We start from the raw sequence: 22362 nt of genomic DNA, 5'->3' as shown, positions 1-22362 counted from the left end.
TATTGGGTGCAGGGGGTCCTATAGCTGACCTGGGGGTATATGGGGTGGAGTGGTGTCCCAGGAGGGAGTGAAGATTCCCTGGCTGGGGGTTCTCATGGGGCACTGGAGGGGTATTGGGTGCAGGGGGTCCCATAGGTGATGTGGGGGGTTATGAGTGCGGGGGGTCCCGGGAGGGACTGGAGGGACTGGCTGGGCTGCTCCATGGGAGGCCAGGGGTCTATGGATTGGAGGGGGGCCATGGAGCACCGGGGGTTATTGGGTGCAGGAGCCCATAGGTGGCTTTGGGAGGGGAGGGGAGGGCAGCGCCCCGCCCCTGACCCCGCCCCTCATCCCGCGCTCTGGGCGGCCTCGCTCGGCTTCTCCATGGTCGCTGATGTCGCAGCTCCGCACGCAGCAGAAACGCGCTCACAGGGCGGGGCTGGACGGGGCCGTGGTCATCGGGGAAAGGGGCGGGGCCTGGAGCGTGATGGGCGGGGCCTGGAGCCGATAGGGCAGTGTGTCTTGCGGGCGTGGAGGGGGCCTTTGTGGGAAGGGGCAAGGCCTGAAAATGGGGGGAGGGGGCATTGCTGGTTCTCCGGGGTGAGGTTTATTGGGGTGTGGGCGGGGCCTATCCATATTTGGGGCCAGGGGGCGGGGCCGGAGCCTGGCTCTGCTCACAGGCTCCGTTCAGCTTCCCAGGCCCTTTGCTGGGAGGGGGGGGGCAGACTGAGGGGAGTGGGACTGCACCAATCAGGTGACACGCGGGGGGAGGTGGGATTGCACCACCCCTCTCACACGCTGGGGGGGTGGGGAGCACACCAGCTGCTCACCAGGCTCTCCGGGGCTGAGGGGGAGGGGTGTGTCACACCCCCCCCAGGGTGCTGTGGAGCAAGCCATATGGCCTGGGGGGGGGCTGGGGCAGAAGGGGCATGCCAGACTAGGGGCTGGGGTTCACCCGCTGCCCCCACACACCCCCAGCGGCCGAGAGCGAGGCCCCATCGGGCCAGGCGCTGCCCCCACACACGGTGGCCGAGATCAGGGCCCCGTCACGCTGGACGCTGTCCACACACACGGTGACCGAGTTCGGGGCCCCATCAGGCCGGGTGCTGCCCCCACACACCCGGTGACTGAGTTCAGAGCCCCGTCGGGCTGGGCGCTGCCCCCCCACACGGTGGCCGAGATCAGGGCCCCGTCACGCCGGACGCTGCCCACACACACACACGGTGAACGAGTTCGGGGCCCCAAGGCCGGGCACTGCCCCCAGACCCGGCGGCCAAGATCAGGGCCCCGTGGGGCTGGGCGCTGCCTACACACAGACAGCGGCCAAGACTGGGGCCCCGTCGCACCGGCCGCTGCCCAAACACACTCGGGGGCCAAGATCAGCCACAAAAATAATTAAAGGTCTTGAAGACATGAGCTTTGGGGGAAGATTGAAAACACTGGGTTTGTTTAGTCTGGAGAAGAGAAGACTGAGGGGGACATAAGTCTTCAAGTACATAACACACAGTCATAAAGAGGAGGGTGAGAAATTGTTTTCCTTAACCACTGAGGACAGAGCAAGCAGTAATGAGCTCATACTTCAGCAAGAGAGGTTTAGGTTGGCCATCAGGAAAAACTTCCTAACTGTCAGAGTAGTTAAGAAGTGGAACAAATTAGCTAGGGAAGTTACAGAATCTCACTGAAAAAAAAATCTCACACTTGGTAAGGCAACTCCCATCTTTTCATGTATTTATACCTGTTCCTGTATTTTCCACTCCTCGCACTTGATGAAGTGGGTTCTAGCCCACAAAATCTTATGCTCAAGTAAATGTGTTAGTCTCTAAGGTGGCACATGGCAACCCCTCTGAAACCGATTCTCACTGGAGGTTTAAGAGCAGGTTGGACAAACACCTCTTGAGGACAGACTAGCTCAGTGGTTCTCAAACTTTTGTACTGGTGACCCCTTTCCCATAGGAAGCCTTGGAGTGCGACCCCCCTTATACTAAAAAAGTGGTTTTAATTTATATTTAACACTATTATAAATGCTGGAGGCAAAGCAGGGCTTGGGGTGGAGACTGACAGCTCATGACCCCCTGTAATAAACTCAGGACCCCCAGAGGGGTCCCAACCCCCAGTTTGAGAACCCCTGGGTTAGATAATACTAAGTGCTGCTTCAGGGCAGGGGACTGGACTAGAGACCTCTCAACATCCCTTCCTGTCCTTATGTCTATGGCACAATCCTGCTCGCGCCCCCTCCCCCCCAACAGGATAGTGCAGAATTCAGTGGGGTTCAGAGCCAGGCAAAGAGAGCGAGTAGGGGGCCTGGAAATATCCCCATGAAGACGGTTACTTTTTAGTTTGAGGCCAGGTCGACACTACACACTGCTGCCACCACAGCCCTGTAGGTCAGGGGTGCGAGCCCTGACTGACAGCGGTGCTGGAAAATATCCATAGTGCAGATGCAGTTAGATTGTCTCTGCCCTAGCTGGTTTCATTTGGGTGTATGCACAATAAGCTGGCCTGGTGAGAGTGCAGCAATGGCAGTCTAAGCTGCAGGCACATGAGGAGTGGTTTCCTGGTAACTTCCTGTACCACCCTGCTTATCTGTGTCAGTGCTCCACAGAGAGACATGGCCTTAGAGAGGGGATCTTACTTTTCATCCAGGACACGTCTAGCGAAGGGAGATCAGAAATGGCTGGCCTGCACACCTCCCACACAACAAAGTGGGAATTTGAGAACTGATCAAAGGACATTTTCCTACACATGTGACTAGATTGTGGAACTCTGCCTCAGAAAGTCGGACCCAGATTAGCAAGATCCCAAAAGAAATGGGACATTTTATTCCCAAAGCTACCTAGAGTTTTAATGTTAGTTAGTTTTGGAAAGGCAATCAAACGAAACCTGTCAGGTTTAAGTGAACAGCTAGTGATCAGTTAGAAAACTACAATGTCAGGGGTGGATTATCCCTCATTTGCTTACGGTGGCATTTCTTGCCCCTTCCTCTGAAGCAGCTGCTCTGGTCCACTGTCAGAGACAGGATACCAAACTAGATGGCCATCGGAGCCTGTCCAGTCTGGCAAATTCTTTATTCTCACCCTTTTTCCTTCTGTTCTTAACAGCAGAGGAGACCTTGTCCTTGTGTCAGAGCTGCTGCTTTTCCCCACTACGTGCTGCTCAGGCAGAGACGCACGAGTTTCACTTTCTAGTTCTTGGGCTGTTAAAAATAAAACCAGCCAACTTGGCAGTCATGGGGCTAGTTTCCAGTCACACTTCTGGTTAGTGATCTTGAGTTCCCCTCCCCACGGGGAGAGGAGCCCACAGACTAGTAATAAAAGCTCCAGCAGCTTGAATTCAATAGAGAAGACACAGAAATATTTACAAGGACTCTCCCTCTGCCCCAGTGGTTTGGGATGTTTTCTGCTGGGGCTCCTCATTGTGAGTATGGCTGTGAGCTTGGGAGTGTGAGCACAGATTGTGTCCTTCCACCACCCTGCCAGATGCTTCCAGCTAAATAGGTACCCAAATCTAGAGCGACCCCAGTGGGAAAGGAGAGAGAGTTCTGGCAGCCCAGCAGCACGAGCCACACAAAATGGTTTAGAGGCTGTGCTGGGTGGACAGTGCTGGGTTAGTGGCAGTGATCAGCAAGGATGGGCTGTGTTATATCCTTGGGGGCAGCCAGTTTAGGAAGAAATCACTTGAGGCCAGAGAGCAGACAGCTAACAAAACTACCATTTTATTTACAGACATAGAGCTAACCCAGCTGGCTGAAACAGGCTGAGCTATCCCCTAATAATCTAACTCAGTTGCCATAGCAACAAACACCATGACAACCAAATACACAACATATTCCTCCCCCCCTAATAAGAACATCCCCTAAATAAAACACACTAGACTAGAGAAGGAGGGTAGACTGCCTCCATTCACGGCTAAACCCTGGGGATTATTTTGCCCCATATCCGTGGTTTCGCCCTAACTAAAGATCCAGCCAATGAGGAGGCCTTCTGTCTCTAGGTGGATTACGGCGAACTTCTGGTGTTGTTGTACCCAAAGGTACCATGGGCTTAGGGTCCGCAGCACGAACAGGTGAGGAGGTGGTATCAGCTCATGCTGGGCAAAGGGGTATCTCAGCCACCGGCAGTAATGGAGGAGAACAGTCAGGAACAGGTGATTCGTGATTCGGTGTCTCACCAGAAGAGGTGAAGTCAGACCCCTGAACTGCAGATGTGTCCTGAGGACTGGCATGACCTGGCAACAGCTGATCTACATGTCGCCACCAGGTAAGATTCTCTGCAGTCCAGACTGTGTAGGAAACAGGTCCTATTTGAGTGATGACTGTGGCTGGGACCCATTTAGCTCTGGAAGTATAATTCCGAGCCAAAACTGGCTGTCCCGGGCTAAAGGTTCGGTCTTTGCTCTGGGTGCCCATCTGATGACTTGATATTGCTGCTGATGTTGCACAATTTGTCGGGGTTCAGAAGGTTTCAGCAGATCAAAGCAAGTGCGCAGCTGTCGTCCCATCATTAGAAAGGCCGGAGATGCCTGGGTCGTAGCATGAGGTGTGTTTCTGTAGGAAAGTAAGAAAGTATCCAGACGCTTTTGAATGGAGTGTTGTCCCCTTGCTGATTTCAAAGCGTGTTTCATTCTCTGCACAAATCTTTCAGCTAATGCATTGGTGGATGGATGATATGGTGCTGACGTGATGTGGTGTATCCCGTTTGCCTTCATAAAATTTTGAAACTCCTGAGAGACGAACTGCGGTCCATTGTTGCTCACAAGTTGTTCTGGCAGACCAAAACGACTAAAGAGTCCTCGTAGTTTTTGGATAGTACTCTCTGCAGTAGTGAACTGCATTAGAGAGACTTCTGGCCATTTAGAATGGGCATCTACTGCCACCAAGAACATGCTTCCTTCAAGGGGGCCAGCGAAGTCAACATGAATACGTTGCCACGGGTTTTCAGGCCAGTCCCATGGGTGTAGGGGTGCCCACTGGGGTGCATTCCTCACACCCTGACATGACATACAAGCTTTTGCCTTCTCTTCAATAGCACTGTCCAATCCAGGCCAACAAAAATAGCTTCGTGCAATTTCCTTCATGCGCACTATTCCACAGTGACCGGAATGTAGCTGTTCTAACATCTGTGATCTCAATGGTGGTGGAATAATGACACGTCTCTCCCACAACAAACAACCAGGTTGGACCGACAACTCCGTCCGCTTGGACATGTAGGTAAAAAGGTCGGGTGAGACCGGAGAGGTTCGTCGAGATTTTCCATGCATCACCAGGTCCATAACTTGGGACAATACTGGGTCAACGCAAGTTGCCTTCTTTATCTGAGTAGCAGTGATGGGTGTATTCTCTACCTGTTCAAAGTAGAAGATTTCTTTTTGGGCACTATCTTGATGTTTGACCGGCAAAGGCAACCTTGAGAGGTCATCTGCATTGCCGTGCAGAGTGGATTTCCGATATTTGATTTCATATGTGTGTGCTGAAAGTAACAATGCCCAACGTTGCATACGACTAGCTGCTAATGGGGGAATAGTATCAGAGGGGTAGCCGTGTTAGTCTGGATCTGTAAAAGCAACAAAGAATCCTGTGGCACCTTATAGACTAACAGACGTTTTGCAGCATGAGCTTTCGTGGGTGAATACCCACTTCTTCAGATGCAATGGGGGAATGCCTGTGTAGGGTCCAAAAATTGATGTCAGAGGTCGATGGTCTGTGAGAAGAGTAAACTTTCGCCCAAACAGGTACTGATGAAACTTCCGAATTCCAAAAACAATTCCTAATGCCTCATGTTCGATTTGGGCGTAGTTAGTTTCTGCTTTGCTTAGAGTGCGTGAAGCAAAAGGTCTCCTCTCGAAGGCATAATGTGTGACACGACTGCTCCCACTCCATAAGGGGAGGCATCGCAGGCCAATTGCAATGGTAAGGATGGATCAAAGTGCGTTAGAACTTCAGAATTTAGCAATGCATCCTTAGCTTTGTTAAATGCAACATCACAGGCTTCAGTCCACTTCCAGGGCTTGTTCTGCCCAAGGAGCTCATGAAGTGGTTTTAGCAGTGTGGCTAACTGTGCGATGAACTTTTCATAATAGTTCAGTAGTCCTAGAAACGAGCGCAGCTGGCTTACATTTCGAGGTGGGGGAGCCTCCACAATAGCTTTAACTTTTGCAGGGGCCTTATGAAGACCTGCAGAATCGATGTGTCCCAAATATTCAGCAGAGGGCTTGAAGAATTCACACTTGTCTTTGCGAACTCGTAGGCCATACTCTTCCAGTCTTTGTAGGGTAGCCTCTAAATTCTTTAAGTGATCCTCTTCATTTCTTCCAGTGACCAGGATATCATCCAGATAGCACTGAACTCCTGACAAGCCACACAAGATCTGGTCCAAAGCCCTCTGGAACAGGGCAGGAGCAGATGTTATTCCGAAGGGCAGGCGACAGTATCGATAAAGCCCCTTATGAGTCACAAAAGTCAACAGCTCTTGGGACTTTTCATCGACGTGCATCTGTAAATATGCTTGACTCAGATCAATCTTACTGAACTTTTGTTCCCCAGCCAGGCCTGCGAAGAGGTCATCGATGCGGGGAAGCGGGTATTGCTCTGCACACAACACTGGGTTGACAGTGACTTTAAAATCACTGCAAATCCGGAGAGAGCCATCTTTCTTCACTATTGGAATGATAGGAGTGGCCCATGAGCTATGGATAACTGGTATTAGGACTCCATTGGTGACCAGGCGCTCCAGGTCTGCTTCAACTTTTGGCCTGATGGCATATGGCACAGTTCGGGCTTTCAGATATTTTGGTGGACTGTCAGGTTTAATGTTCAGTGTCACAGTGATTCCCTTCATACTTCCCAAATCATCTCCAAAAACAGCAGCATGTTTCCTTAGAATAGGGGTTAGACTGGTTTCTTCTTTAGTCATCTGGTGCACTTCTGCCCAGTTCAGTTGAATCTTCCCAAGCCAAGACCTACCCATTAAGGCTGGGTCATTACCTCTCACCACAAACAGTGGCAATTTAGCAGCCTGTCCATTGAGCTCCACCTTAACATCAATAGTGCCCAACATGGGCACAGCTTCTCCCGTATACGTCTTCAGAACAGTTTTTGTTGCCTTAAGCGAAAGATGCTGTAGCTTTTCTTTATACACAGTCTCGGAGACCAGCAAGACGGCTGCACCAGTGTCCAGTTCCATGCTTATAGGTTTGCCATCCAACAACGGGGTTACCCAGTATTCATGTGAGCCCACTGCCAAAGACAAAACATGCAGTGGCACTTCCTCTTGCGATGAGGTGTCTCCTTGATCATCCTGGGTCTGCTCTAGGGTATGCAGGGTTCCTCTTTTTGTCGGCCAGACCACAGGCCTCTTTTTCTTTTGTTTACAGGCACACTCAATGTGTCCCTTTTTGCCACAGTGTCGACACACCAGGTCCTACACCAGCATTCTGATGCCTGGTGACCCGGCTTACCACAGCGGTAACATTCTTGACTCTGCACCGTTTTGTGGGTCGGTTCTTGTGACACTTTTTGCACTCTAGGGGATGCACCGATGTATTGCGCCTCCCTTGTAGCCAGTTCCATGGAGGCAGCAATATCAACAGCCTTCTGTAATGTAAGCTGAGCCTCTGTCAGTAGTCGCTTATGTATAGCTTCACTGTAGAGGCCACACACTAACCTGTCACGCAGGGCATCATTTAACATCTCTTTAAATTCACAGTGTTCTGCTAGCTTTTTTAAAATTGCTACAAATTGTACAACTGTTTCATCTTCCTTTTGGTCTCTTTTGTGGAACCTATATCTTTCAGCAATTACCAGTGGTTTTGGGGAAAAATGGGACCCCAGGATTTCCACAATGTCACTGTAAGATTTAGTCGCTGGCTTAACAGGGTGTAGTAAGCTGCGTAGCAGGGAGTAGGTTTTAGCATTTAGAACACTTAAGAATATTGGCACCTTCTTCGCTTCTGTAATGTCATTTGCAATAACAAAAAGCTCAAAACGCTCAGTATACACATGCCACTGCTCTATATTCTCATCAAAAGGTTCCAGTGGCCTGGTCAGAGTAGCCATGATTTTAGTTTCACTTTCACAGTCAGTGTAAACAAGCAGTATTTTTATTTGTTTGTTCTTTACCTTGACTTCTACTTCCTTCTGTTACTGGAGCAGCACCAGGATCCCATCCATCATCGCCACTTGTTATATCCTTGGGGGCAGCCGGTTTAGGAAGAAATCACTTGAGGCCAGAGAGCAGACAGCTAACAAAACTACCATTTTATTTACAGACACAGAGAGCTCACTCAGCCGGCCGAAGCTGGCTGAGCTATCCCCTAATAATCTAACTCAATTGCCATAGGAACAAAAACCATGACAACCAAATACACAACACTGAGTCAGGGGGCTTACACCCCAAATGACATTGGGGCTGCCCCAGGGCCAGCCCACCCAGCTGGGGGCAGTGCTAGCCATAGCCAGGGAACCAAAGGGAGCAGGGCTGGTCCCCGACAGATGTGGGAGGCTGGGAGCAGCTTACCCCAAGGACGGGCTGGGGGTGGAACTGAGACAGGACCCAGGCAGCACCCTGGGATGTGGGCCCAGGAAGGGGAGCTGCAGAATAGACAGGAGCTAGGCTGTGCAATCCCTGCTCCCCAGTGGTTACTTACCCCAGAGCTCAAGGCCATGGCAGGGGTGTTGGAAGGCACTGGCAGGGGACATGCATCTGGGTCACTGGAAGAGACAGTCCCTTGAGATGCCCTGATCCAGGAGGGAGCCCTTTGCTGGGCCTGGCTGCAGCAGGTTTCCAGGAGGCCTCCTAGAATTGCAGGGCAGCCTCTGGGAGCACCCAGCCCTTCCTCAGAGCAGGGGGTGCTGCCCCTGAGTCCTACAGCAGGGCCTGGGCCATGGCAGGCAGTGGGAGCAGACACTGCCCTAGCTGGGAGGCTCTGGTCTCCCAGCAGCCTCCACCAGTGCAGCTGCCTCCCCCTCTGACAGGCGGCCAGACGGTGGAGCAGGAGAAGATCCGAACCACACAGGGGATGAGCAGGCAGAATAGGGGCTGCAGGGCCCCCAGGAGCACAACTCCCCCCTCCCCAGCTGGGCTAGGAGCAGCCCCTCCAGGGACCATCCTGCTGCAGGCCTGGTTGAATCTGGCCAGGCCTGTGCAGGGGAACAAATGGCTGTGAGCTGGGAGGGGCTGGGAGTGGGGCCAGCTGTGCACCAGGGGCCTGAGGACCTGCACCTGGGGAGGGGGTGACCATCTGAGGAGCTGCAGCTGCCTGCATTTTGTCAGCCCCCAGGGAAGCAGGAACAGGTACCCGGTATGTGTGGGGCAGCTCCTAGGTTTGGGTTCCCCCTGCAGATGTGAGCAGAGGGCAAAGTATCATCAGTCAATGCAGAGTCCTACTCCCACAGCCGCTGAGATCCCGGCCCCTGAGGAGCCCTGGGGGAAGGGGGATGCCCCTGTCCCAAGTGGCTCTACCACGGGAAGGGGAGAGCTCACAGCGTTCTATAGGGGAGAAAGGGCCATGTTTAACCCTGGCTGCTCCCGGGGCACATACCGGCCTGCCCTGCTCGCTGGCTGGAGCCCCGCTGTGGGCAGCTCTGCCCTGGCCTGAAAGTACCTTCAGTTCTTAAAGGGCTGGCCAGTGCTGAGCCATCCCACTGCTTGGCTAGAGCTTTCCAGGGCATCCATACCCCCAGCCCCCTGGGGATGTGTGTGACAGAGGGGCACCCCAGGGTCCCAGGCTGTTCTGCAGAGCAGCTGTGGGTTACGCCCATCTGGGGCCTGGCCCTGAGTGCCATGCTGGGTGTGTGCTGCAGGACCGAACCCAATCCCTTTGCAGCTGGGACAGGACCTGGCTTGGTTCTCACTTGCCTGATCATAGAATGTCAGGGTTGGAAGGGACCTCAGGAGGTCATCTAGTCCAACCCCCTGCTCAAAGCAAGACCAATCCCCAACTCAATCATTTTTCTTCTATCTTATTCTATCCTTAGGGGCTATAACATTATACCAAGGGCAATGCAAAGTTTGATACAAAGTTTTCATAGAATCATAGAATGTCAGGGTTGGAAGGGACCTCAGGAGGTCATCTAGTCCAACCCCCTGCTCAAAGCAGGACCAACCCCAACTAAATCATCCCAGCCAGGAAAAAACCTCTAAGGAAGGAGATTCCACCACCTCCCTAGGGAACCCATTCCAGTGCTTCACCACTCTCCTAGTGAAAAAGTTTTTCCTAGTATCCAATCTAAACCTCCCCCACTGCAACTTGAGACCATTACTTATTATCTAGCACATCCCTAATTGTTCCTGAGATTCTGTTTGCTTTTTTGACTCCCGCTGCACACTGAGCAGATGTTTTCAGAGAACTAGCAACAAAGACTCCAAGATTTCTGTCTTGAGCGGTAACAGCTAATGTAGACGCATCATTTTATATGTACAGTTGGGATTTTTCCAGTGTGCATTACTTTGCATGTATCAGCACTGAATGTCATCTGTTGTGTTACCCAGTCACGTGAGGTCCCTTTGTAACTCCTCGAAGTCGACTTTGGACTTGACTATCTTGAGTAACTTTGTATCATCTGCAGCCTACCCCAGTTGACTGTTTACCCCCTTTTCCAGATCATTGATGACTGTGAACAGCACTGGTCCCAGTACAGAGCCCTGGGAACCCCCTTGTATGTGAGTGAATGATAGATAGATAGACTGGAGGCCTGCTCCAGGGCAGGCCAGCACTCCCTGGCTGGCGCAGGAAGAGCTGGTGTACAAAGGGTTAAAGCAGCCAGCTCTCCCCAGGCAAAGCATGGAGGGATTCGCATTCACATCCCCAATGACTCCTTCAGCCCCCTCCCCCCAGCCGCAGGAACAGACCCACGGGAGGGTGAAAGGTGCCACTGGGCTGTGAACTTTGGGCAGGGCCCATTGCTCATCTCATTAAGCACCAACACAGCAGTAGGGCCAGCAAAACCATGGTGTAACTGAGGGGGAAACTGAGGCACAGCCCCTTTGTGCAGCAGGCTGTTTGGCAAGATGCCCACTCTAGGGCTAGGTGTCTGCTGTTAGGCACTCAGCTCTCACAGGGGCAGCCAGGGTGACAGAGGCAGAGAGCCTGGCATGGGGAGGGCTCAGCCAGACCCTTGCAGGGAGGTTTGTAGTTGTTCTCCTTAGTACATCTCCCAGGCTGGTAGCCCCTGGCAGCTGGGTGCACAGACACAGCCATGCCCTGCAGACCACCCCAGTGCGAAGAGCAGGACCCAGGAGTCCTGACTCCCAGCCAAAAGGTACCCCAGCTCTCCACTAGCTGAACCCCCTTTGTTCCTGCACAGGAGGGCAGCAGAGAGCATGGGGCAGCTGGACTGTGCTGCCATGGAAAGGCCTAATTTGAGAGCTGCTGGTCCTCACAGGTGGGTGCTCAGCATTGCTGAGTCCAGCCCTAAGGGATGCCCGTGCCAGTAGCCATGTGTTTTGCAGTGACAGCTACACGCCTCCTTCAGGAATCCAGCCCCCTTCAGGGACCCCCAAGTCCCTGCCCCACTGCACTTACCCTCCAGCTCAGCTTTTGGCACTCGCCGGCCAAAGGGGCAGCCAAACCCCACCTCTCTGCCCCACGTGTGAACACTTGGTGGCTGCACTGGAGGCCTGGCCCATGTGATTGTCTCTATCGTGGCTAGGGCTGAGCAAGCCTCTATTTGCCCTCAGCTGGTGTGGGATAGAGGGGGGCAGAAAATCCCAGAGCCAGGACTGTGGGAAACACTTTATTGTCACTTACCAACACAAAGCACAGCTGGAAGCCGCCAACCTGCAGGCCTAAGCCAAGGCTGTCCTGTGGCCATTTGGGGCCAGTTTCACCAGCGTGGAGTACCCCCTGCCCGGCCCACAGCCAGCTCCAAGAGCCCCTTCCCCCCACTAGAGCCCAGGGGCCCTGAGCAGGACTGGAGGGATGCAAGGCACGGCCCCTGGCTGCCTGTGGGGGGCAATGCCCTGGCAAGTCCAGCCTGCGAGCCAACACCCAAGCCATCAGGCCAGGGCAATGGTAGTGAGTGACCAGCAGAGTGCCTGCAGCAAGGGGCGGCTGTCGAGAAGGGATGGCGAGGAGGCAGGCCTGGGCTGCGGGTGCTGGGGTGGCAGAGGAGACAGGGCCAGCTGGCAGGGGCGTGGAGGGGACAGATACTGGAGAGGGGATGCTGGCAGCTGCTGCAGCAGATTGGGTGGCTGGGACGGGACTGGGAGCAGCTGTGTGTACTTGGGATGCTCAGGAAGGGCCTGCTGGCGCTGCTCTGGCTGGGGGGACAGCTGCTGAGGTGGGGCCTGCCAGTGCTGCCTTGGCCAGGCTAGGGGCAGGAGCAGGGAGACACACTGGTGGCACAACAGAGGGGCCTGCAGCCAGTGGGTGGGGGAGGATGAAAGCCAGAGAGATGGGGGCTGCAGCGGAGGAGGGGTGTGCCAGGACTGAAGGGGCAGGGATGGGAGCTGGAGGGGTGGGGCCTGTGGCCAGCGGGAGGGGGAGGATGGGAGCTGGAGGAGTGGGGCCTGCGGCCAGCGGGAGGGGGAGGATGGGAGCTGGAGGGGTGGGGCCTGCGGCCAGCGGGTGGGGGAGGAGGGGAGCTGGAGGGGTAGGGCCTGCGGCCAGTGGGTGGGGGAGGCCGGGAGCTGGAGGGGTGGGGCCTGCGGCCAGCGGGTGGGGGAGGCCGGGAGCTGGAGGGGTGGGGCCTGCAGCCAGCGGGTGGGGGAGGCCGGGAGCTGGAGGGGTGGGGCCTGCCGCCTGTGGGTGGGGGAGGGTAGGAGCTGGAGGGGTGGGGCCTGCGGCCAGTGGGAGGGTTCTGTGGGTGGGGCGGAAGCGAGGGGGCACTGGGTCTCCAGGATCTGTTTTTGCCAGTTTAGTGCTGTATCAAGGTCACTCCCCTGGGATGGTGCCAGCGGCTGCATGCCAGCATGAAGGGCTTCCCCTCGCGGCTTCTTCGGCAGCTGCAGGACGGGGCTCTCCGAGTCCTTCCTCTTCAGGCCGACTGATGTGGTACCGTCGAGGGAGGATGGGAGGATCAGGGACTCCTCTAAGCAGGGCACGGGGGTGCTGCTCATTCTCACAGGGTCACCCTCCAGTCCTGCGGAGGAGAAGCAGAGACCGGGGTAAGGATCCAGAGCAGGAGCTAGTGATCATGCGCAGACACAGGCTGGCTGTGTTACGACAACGCCTGCAGGCCCCAGGCAGGCTCAGTCCCACTGCCCGTCCCACTGGGTTTACAGCCCTAGCACTGGGCAGCCGAAGCCAGTGGCCATTTTCGGATGGCACTGGCCTGAGTTGCCCGTCAGTCACAGGCAGAGGCAGGCAGGGGCGGCTCTAGGTATTTTGCTGCCCCAAGCACAGCAGGCAGGCTGCCTTTGGCGGCTTGCCTGCGGGATGTTCCCGGTCCTGTGGATTCGGTGGCGTGCCTGTGGGAGGTCCGACAAAGCCGCGGGACCAGCAGACCCTCCATAGGCATGCCGCCAAAGGCAACTTGTCTGCTGCCCTAGCGGCGACCGGCAGAGCGCCCCCCGTGGCTTGCTGCCCCAGGCACGCGTTTGGCATGCTGGTACCTGGAGCTGCCCCTGAAGGCAGGAGCAGGAGCTCAGCCTGCTGTGTCCTGTCCCTTGCTGGGACAAGGCCTCCTGCCTTCCTACAGTCACCTAACAAAGCCCCAGTTAAGTCAGGGGCTTCCCTCCCAGCTGGCAGCTTTGGCCAGTGCCCCATTAAAAGCCAGGCCCAGGCTGGGGGTGGGGTTTCCAGGTGCAGGTCCCCGGGCTGATTTTGCTGGGGTGTCCTGCCCCTTGGAATGCCCAGCCTCGCAGGCGAGATTTGATGGGGCACATGAGCAGACAGTCACAAGAACTGCCTCAGAGCAAGGCCCTGGGCCAGGCCTGGATCCCCTGCTACTCCACGGGGGCCCCGGCTGCAGGGCCACTTGCTCAGAACTTTGCCTGGGGCTGGCACTTCTCTGGGAGCCTGGTGTCAGTCAGTGCTCGTGGGACTGTCTGGGCTTGGTACGTACATGGCCAGAGACTTCGGAAGAGAACAGCAAGCAGCCACCCCCGCCGTGCCAGCCATCTGTCCCTCCACATATTAATGCCAGGTCATAAAGGGCTTGTCTCCACTGAGAAGTTAATTCAGATTAAGGGTGGGTGCAAGTTTAATGCAGAATAGTTATTCTGGATTAGCTTCCCGTGTGAACGCTCTTATTCTGAATGGAGTGATTTATTCCAAGTTTAGCTTTGGAAGTGAATGAAGCTAACTTGTGATAAAGCACTTCTAGGCCCACGGGTGGCCACGTCAGTCCCTGCAGCCCAAGCAGACTTTCCTCTGAGCGTGTGCGACTCAGGCCCGTCCCCAGCACTGTGAAGGAGACCCCCACCCCCTCCCGCCAGCCTAACAAGGCAAATTACCACCCACCTCCACATGTGTAGCTGGAGTCCCACTGGGGCCACCCAGGGACAAGAGAATCCAGGACCTGCTGCAGGCTGGTGGCCATGGTACCACCCCGCTTCCTAGTGCCTGCCCAGCCTCGGAACCAGGGCATCTGCAAAGGGCAGGATTTCAGTGTTACTGTCTGGGTAACGAGGGCAGATCCCCTGCTCGAGGGGAACCTCGCCCAGTCAATGATCTCATCTCCTCCGCCTGCTGGAATGGCTCAATGGCTGCAGGTCGAAGCTAGACACATTCAGATTGGAACAAGGTGTACATTTTTGACTGTGAGGATTGTTAACCATCGGAACCAAGGGTCGTAATGGATTCTCCATCACTGACCAGTTTCAAATCCAGATTGGATGCTTTTCTCCTCATAAACACAAGAACCAGGGACACCCAGTGAAATTAATTGGCAGCAGGTTTAAAAACAAACAAAAGTAAACTCCTTGCCAGAGGATGTTGTGAAGGCCAAGACTATAACGGTTCAAAAAAGACCTAGATCAGTGCCTGGAGGACAGGTCCATCAGTGGTCAGTGGCACAGCCCCATGCTCTGGGTGTCCCTAAAATTCTCACTGCCAGAAGCTGGGAATGGGCGACAGGGGATGTATCACTTGATAAGTTGCCCTGTTCTGTTCACTCCCTCTGGGGCACCTGGCATTGGCCACTGTCGGCAGACAGGACACTGGGCTAGATGGACCTTTGGTCTGACCCAGTCTGGCTGTTCTTATGATCTGCTGTAGAAATTATTTCAGGGCAGGTCTCTTGAGGTCACAGATCACAGTGGTTCCCTTCTGGCCTTGGAATCTAGGGATCTATTAACCTACGGAGGTTTCCGTCCTGTGCCCATCACCGTAGTATCGAGCGCCTTCCAGTCATGCGTTATGCCCCTGGCCTCTCCTGGGGTTTAACGGCCTCTGCGTGGCGAGGGAGAGGAGACAATACTACTGACTCCCTGCCCCAGGGCCCGGCACAGACACAGCCCAGACAGTCCCTGCCCCAGGAAGCTCTGCGGACACACTGCGGAGGGTGACCAGGGAGAAGGGTGGCTAGCCGAGAGCCAGGCTCAGGAACCTGCTTTCCCCTCAGAGCCACAGGCCTCCTGTGCTTGGAGAGCACAGGGCCCTGGCTGGGGGGCCGGCCGGCACAGCAGGGCCAGTTTAATGCTGAGGCCTGGAGGACCAGGGACAGGAGACAGCCTGGGCATGACGGTCCTGCTCCCCAGAGGTACCCTGCTGCTTGGCACCCATTGATTTTGGTGAGCGCTAAGCGCCTAAATGCCTCAGTGGCTCTGGGCCCGCGGCACCACCTCCTCTGCCTGCAGCTGGCTTGGGAACCACGGTACCAGCCCCTGCTTTCCCCAAGGCACCGGGCCTGCAGGCAAAGAGACGTGGCATCACGAATGCCGGTCCGAGACAGCCGCTAGGACGGACAAGCCAGCGGCCTGGCTAAGCCATTCCCACAAGGAGGGCCGTCTGGCCCAATGCCCTGCAGCCCTTCCCAGGGTGGCTAGGCCCCAGACTTACCCTGGAGCTGGGTTCCAGCAGGTTGTCCCCATGCAAGCCCGAGATGGGGAGAAAAGCCACAGTTGCTGGGTTCTTGCCCAGCTGGCGGAGGCAGGCGCACACTTCCTGGCTGATCTCCTGGTAGCGCTGGCGGCTGTAGGGAGGCTCTGTGGCATCCATCTTGTTCACACAGACGACGAGCTGCTTGGCCGGCAGATTGCAGGCCAAGAGGACCTGCTGGCAGGTGACAACGCAGCTGGCCTCACGCTGTCCCCCGTCCGCAGGGACCAGCAGCACGGCAGCGCCTGCCTGGGGGAGACGAGAGCTGGCTAATGCCCAGAGCAACCCGAGTGTTACAGACGCGATGCACACGAAGCCAGGGAACCACAGACATGAGCACTGGGGCCACGCACCAGCTACGTAACAGCCACCCATCCAGAGCACAGAGTAGCCCACGCCCATTGGGGCCTGGTGCTCGATCTCGTGCTGGGTGCATGGCCCATGCCCACTGGGGCTGGGCGCTTGATCCGGCGCCAGGCACGGTCACGCTGCAGGGAGTCAGGTGTAGGGATTCCACTGTAGGGCAGGATGCAGATACCCTCTTTGGGGTGGGCTAGGGGCACAGAGACTAGGGGGGCAAACCCCTTCTTCCCCCAGAGAAGAGGAAAGGAAGGAAGGAGACAGGAGTGAGGTGTGTGGCGGGGAGGGGGCAGTAGAGAAGCCAAGGGCCACCAGCCATGGCCTGACGACGCACCCTGCACATCAGCCCTGAACATTTACTTACTGCTAGGGCCGCGTGCCCTGCGACCTCCCGGGGGGGAATTAAAGGGCAGCAGCAGAATTACTGTTCCCAGGCAGCCAAGAGATGGCTGGTCAGACAAAGGGCCCCACGGCCGAGCCCCCTTTTCGGCTGTCCGAGGTACTCGGGTGGCCACGGCCCAGCATCTGACCGAGCCTTGGCCGGCGTTCCGATAACCAGCACATGGACACGGGTTAAAGCGGGTTAGCGGCAGGAAGTCTTTAAAGCAAGATCTAGAGTTTTGAGGCCGGAAGAGATGGTTAAATCTTCCCATCCAGCCTCCTGCCGGAGACCCAGCCTTGACACAGCCTCCAAGTGCTGGAAAACCACACCCCTCGCCCCCACAGCCCTGAGTGAGTTTCTATCCTGCGTCAGCGCCCAGCCAGCAGATCCTGGGTTTGTCAGTGAGCTCCCCACCAACCAGCCAGCCCCAGCCATTCTGGTAATGCACCCCCCGGCCTGGCACTTACCGGAGCGCTGCCTGGGAACGGGTTACCGGGCAGCCCCCCAGGCTCCAGGGAATCGACAACAATGACCTCGTACTTTGGGGTCTTGAAGGGCTGCAGGAGGTGACTAGGGGCTGTGCCCTGCTGCTGCTCTGCTCTCGGCCTGTCCAGCATCCGGGCAGGCGTGGGGGGGCTCTTCCCTGTCTGCATGGGGGGACACTGGTTACAGTTCTCGTACGAGCCAATGAGAGCCACCTGTCTTAGATGAGGTGCTCACAGAGCAACCAGCCACAGCAAACCTCAGCCTCCTTTTGCCCCCCTGCCCATCACCCCCCCTCTGCGTGCAGCAGACACACCACCCATGGTGTCTCCGTGCCAGGAGTCTCTGGGAATGGGAACCTTGTGGGTGTCCCAGAGACCGGTCTCCTCGGGACAGTTGCCCTTTGTCTGATGCACCCGGCACAACTGGGAGGTTCTCTCAGCTATGGGACAGCGAGCTCACGCTGGGGCAGCTTGGCTGAGGAACACACGTGGGCCTGGGAGTTGGTGGTTCTACTCCTGCTTCTGCCACCAGCTGCTGGCCTTGGGCAGTGCTTAATTTGTAAGGAAAGAGGTGCCGGGGCTTAAGCAATTGTTTTACATTCATAACTGATGCAGCAAACCCAGAGGTGTCAGGGCTCAGCCCTGGCCCAAATGAAGCACTGGTGTTGGGGATGAATTCCCAGGGGTGGGCACTGGTTCGGGGCATGTAATTTGAGACATGCTTGGGCTTGATTCTCAAGCGCGGAACTCGGAGTCACGCCCCCAGGGGCTCCGCCAGGTCTGCAGCACCCAGAACTATTGATCTGCCCCGCCCCATGCACTGCAGGGAGCAGACGGGCCTTCCTCGCCCAGCCAGGGGCTGGGGCTGCAAAGCTCCATGGAAGTGGAAACACCGGGCTCCTGTGGCTACTCACTGCTGTGCTAGACGGAGGCCGGGCAGGGTGTTCCAGCACCATGTGTTCAGTTTTGTTACACTGGAAAGTGAAGCCTCATTTCCCTGGGCGACTGGGGAGCTCCTGGAACTCCAAGGCCAAGGAAGCGACTCCCAGCTCAGGCCGGGAGGGGAGTCAATTTCACAGCTCCTAACCCACTTTTGTTTGGCCCGTCTGTTTCACTAGCCTGCTCTGGGCACAGCCCTTGTCCTGGGGCATTGCTGCCAGTGAGGGGTGATTTTGACCATAACAGTTACATTGGCACAACCCCAGTTATCTGCCCCCTCGGAGAATAGCTGTCGGTGCAGTCGCACTGACACTACTCTCGGGCTCAGACTAGCTGCCTGCCACATTGGAAGCGCTGCAATTGTGTTAGACAAGAGCTCTGTCAGGCTCCCGCTGCCCTTCCCCTTGGCGTGAGGGCTGAGAAATCCTCACTCGGCAGGACTGTGTCCTCCAGCTGCCCAGAGAAGGGAGACCCTGGGTCACTCTGCCAGGAAGGGGGGGGGGGGCTGTGGAAACACTTCTCTTTGACGTGGAGACTGAGGCTCACTTTGTCTGTCCAGGCAGCGGCGAGGGGCCTAACCCCAGCCCCGCTGTTTGTGGGTCCACCATAGAACGGGCGTTAGGCCGAGGGACCTCACGGACCATCTCATGGCAGAGCTCCCCCCCATGCCATCCAGCCCAGGCTCTGGGAGCGAGCGGTCAGGGACGGGGCTAAAGGGCCGCGGTTACCTCTTTCTGGGGTGTCTCCAGACTCTTCCAGCTGTCGCCCCCTTCGCAAAGCAGGTGTCTGGTCATGGTGGATTTCCCAGAGGCCACGGGGCCGAGCACCAGGATCTGGAGCTGAGTCTGGCTCATGGGGCCACGGTGCAGCGGCTGCTGTTGTGGGGGAGGCAGGGGAGCGTCGGGGCTGTCTGCACCCAGGGAGCTCGCAGGACAAGCCACCAGCGGAGACGCTGGGACCCAAGAAGGGGCAAGCCCTGGATTACAAGGGGCAGTGCAGCCATGCGGCGGGGGCTGGCCAGTCCCCACACAGGGGCTGGCTGCTCAGAGGCCTGCAGGTGCTGGTGCTAATGCCCTCAGAGAGGTGCCAGGGGGCCACATGCCGCAGAGCTCACTGTGTAACCAGGGTGCCATGCATCTCCCCGTTCCTTCCAGGAGCCCCCGTCCCTGCCCTCTATTATTTCAGGGACTCCCCACTACTCCCCTTGACAGGGGGTCTGTGTGCTCCCTCCCATACCAGGCTCATGCCAGCAGTGTCTGAACCTCCTTTCCCAGACCCAGGTGTCTGTGCGCACCCCCATTCTCACCTTTCTGGCTCCCCCAGGCCCCTTCCCTCCATACCAGCCTCCCCCAGCCAGGGTAGGGTGTGCCCAGGCCATGCCCCCATTCCCCCACCCTGGGGAGAGAAGCATTCAGTGTGCGGGAGGACGGGCCAGCTACTGTTATCCTGGGAGAGGCAAATGGGTGCACCAGCCAGTCTGAGCTCTAGGCAAGTGCCCAGGTAGCTGGAGCACTGGTGGGCTAAAGAGATGGCAGGGGCTGGGCTCCATGTGCCCCCAGAGCAGCCAGGGGTGCCTGGAACTTTCCCTGACATTTCAGCACTGACTGAATTGCAGCCCAGCGGCCAGCTACACCAACAAGCCAGGGCGAGGCCTACACAAGCACAGCCCATGAGCCCCAGGCCTCTAACCTCGCTCGCTCCAACCCCCTGCCCCTCACCAGGGGGGGCTGGGAGAGCAGAAGCCAGCTGGCCCCTCAGGAGAATCACCCCAGCCCATCCAGACTGGGCCCAAAGGCCCAGCTGGGGGCAGGGAATCCAGGCTGATCTCCCCCAGCACCCAGCCCGTCCCGCTGGCATCTCCCACAGCCACCTGGCTCCAGCCCTGCCAGTGTTACACAGTGTCCAGTGCCCCCAAGACAGACTCAGGCCATGTGGGGCTGGAGCCATCATGGGTTCAGCCCCCTGTGTGGAGCCAGCACCAGGCACCCCTACCAGGGCTGCTTCCTCCAGGGGAGCTTTTAAACCAGCTGGGGAGTGGGCAGCACCAGCCCTGCATTTCAGACCAGGCCCCCAGCCAGCTGCCCTTACCTCTGTCCCGGCACTGACTCCAGACACAGCTGCCTGCAGCCTGCCCCAAGCTGCCTGCCACCGGTCTGGCTCCCAAGGGCTCCGCCCACTGCGTTAGCCACGCCCACAGCAGTGTAGCAGAGCCTGGAGGGCCAAAGCATGGCCCCATCCAGGCCTGGGCGGCGGGCAAGGGGGCGTCAGGATCCCAGGGGCTAACATGGAGTCTCCCCTTTACACCAGCCCCCACTCCGGGCCTGTCGCTCCTGTGCTCCCCCATGTGTCCCTGGCCCACCCGGCTCACCCCATGCTCAGCAAGATTCAGAGCTGTGCGTCCCCATGGGCAGAGCAGAGGGACATTGGGACTCGGGGGGCGGGGTGTGGTTCCCAGGCACCCTGAGAACAGCCAGCCCCCTCACTGAGCCAGGGGCTCCCCGGGGTGTCAAGCATTTATTCTCAGGCCTTCTCTGCATGGGAAAGTGGCACCGGTTTGACCAATGGGGCAAATTGAAACCGGAGCAAAGCCCATGTGGATGCTCTGATTTGGGTTTCAGAGGGGCTTGGGACAGACCAGTTCCAACCTGTTCCTAATCGATTTCAGTTAAACATCTTGGAGAGGCAGGGACAGCTGCACAGGGTTCCTTCTTCCCCCCAGGATGGGTAGCAGGGTCCCCCTCCTGCTAGGGGCAGCAGGGGCCCCCAGTTCTTCCCCCCAGGAGCTGGGCTGTCACTGCTGGGGTGGGGTAGGTGCCCCCAGAGCAATCGGGCTTGCTATTATCACTCCATTGAGATTCACTGGGCACTCCTCCCGGTTTGGGCTGTCCGCAGAGTTGGGCAGCATCGCTGTGTCAGTCACTTGGGGCAGCTCCTCCCTCACAGTGATAGGCTCAGGCTCTCTGCAGACTCAGGCAGTGTTGCTGTGTTGGTCACACTCAGGGCAGCACCCCCCTCTGAGGGTGATAATCTCAGGCTCTCTGCAGACTCAGGAAGATGGGGGCTATGTTGGCCATGCTTGGGCCATTTTTCAAGCTTTTCTTCACAACCACAAGCGCTCATCTGTACAGGGGAGAAGGGCGCTGCGCCACCTTACAGGGCCATGGGTTTAAATCCAGGAGAGAGGCTTAGCCAGTCAAGGGTGCTGGATAAATACCCTGGGTAGATACTTCTCCATTTCCTCCCATCCCTCCCTGCTTGGTGCCCAGGGATGTGCGGAGTTATCCTGCCCTGCGGGCAGCTAAGGGATCAGTAAAAGCCAGTGCCCAAGGAACTGGAAAGGTGAGTGGCTTGTGATCTCCCTGGCTGAGGGGCTGGAGGCACTTACTCTCATACTGGGGACCACACGGGAGCTGCCCACGGCAAGGCCAGAGCTGGGCTGTGTCCCAGGGAAGAAAGCTCGCCAGGCAACTGATGGGGAGGGAGTCTGGGTTCCAGCCAGGGGCAGCTCTAGCAATTTTGCTGCCCCAAGCACGGCGGCACGCTGCGGGGGGTGCTCTGCTGGTCGCTGGTCCCGCGGCTCCGGTGGACCTCCCGCAGATGTGCCTGCGGAGGATCCGCTGGTCCCGGTGGACCTCCCGCAGGCACGCCTGCGGATGCTCCACCGAAGCCGCGGGAGCAGCGGACCCTCCGCAGGCACGCCTGCGGGAGGTCCACCGGAGCCGCCTGCCACCCTCCCGGCAACCGGCAGAGCGCCCCCCGCGGCATGCCGCCCCAAGCACGCGCTTGGCATGCTGGGGCCTGGAGCCACCCCTGGTTCCAGCAGCAGGAGCAGCACACCATCCCAGCCCACACTCCCCACCTTCCGCTTCTGGCTGGGCCCCAATGGCCAGGCCCAGTGACCGTCCTCTCTGTGATCAGATCACACCTTGAAACCCGCTCCCCTGCAGCCCTCCTTGCGGCTGGTGGGAGGTGAAGCCTGGGGCAGAGCTGCATGGCTGGTCTGGGGGACTGGGACAGAGACGGCCCCGTGCAGCACTGAGCACACTGGCAGTGCTCGGTAAAGAATCCACTGGGAGCCCCTCAGCTCCTGGCTCGTGCCCTTCCCTTCAAGGAGGGAGGGGTGTCACTTCACAAACAGCCCCTCCCTTGCCCCAGATTCCCGTGTTAAAGTGCATTTGCCAGCAACAGGAGAAACGTTTGGAGCACAGAGCATGCTGGAATTGCAGAGCTCCCGGTGCAGCG

At 57.2% G+C, this 22362-nt stretch overlaps 1 protein-coding gene across 1 annotated transcript; it reads right to left on the bottom strand.

Annotated features, from left to right (window-relative positions):
* Nucleotides 1-405: 405 nt before the first annotated feature.
* LOC123354637 (elongation factor 1-alpha 1-like) lies at nt 406-20280 on the bottom strand. The gene is made up of 7 exons (XM_044996747.1): nt 20209-20280; nt 18849-18995; nt 17164-17343; nt 15916-16203; nt 14377-14503; nt 12739-13054; nt 406-520 (listed from the first exon to the last, which is right to left on the bottom strand). Exons 2-7 carry the CDS (start codon nt 18972-18974, stop codon nt 406-408), a joined length of 1152 nt encoding a protein of 383 aa, XP_044852682.1. The 5' UTR covers nt 18975-18995; nt 20209-20280.
* Nucleotides 20281-22362: the final 2082 nt, after the last annotated feature.

Source organism: Mauremys mutica, chromosome 22, assembly GCF_020497125.1.
Source record: "Mauremys mutica isolate MM-2020 ecotype Southern chromosome 22, ASM2049712v1, whole genome shotgun sequence".
Classification (NCBI taxonomy): domain Eukaryota; kingdom Metazoa; phylum Chordata; order Testudines; family Geoemydidae; genus Mauremys; species Mauremys mutica.
The sequence above is the reverse complement of the archived record's forward strand: the minus strand, read 5'-3'. Positions and strand labels throughout refer to the sequence as shown.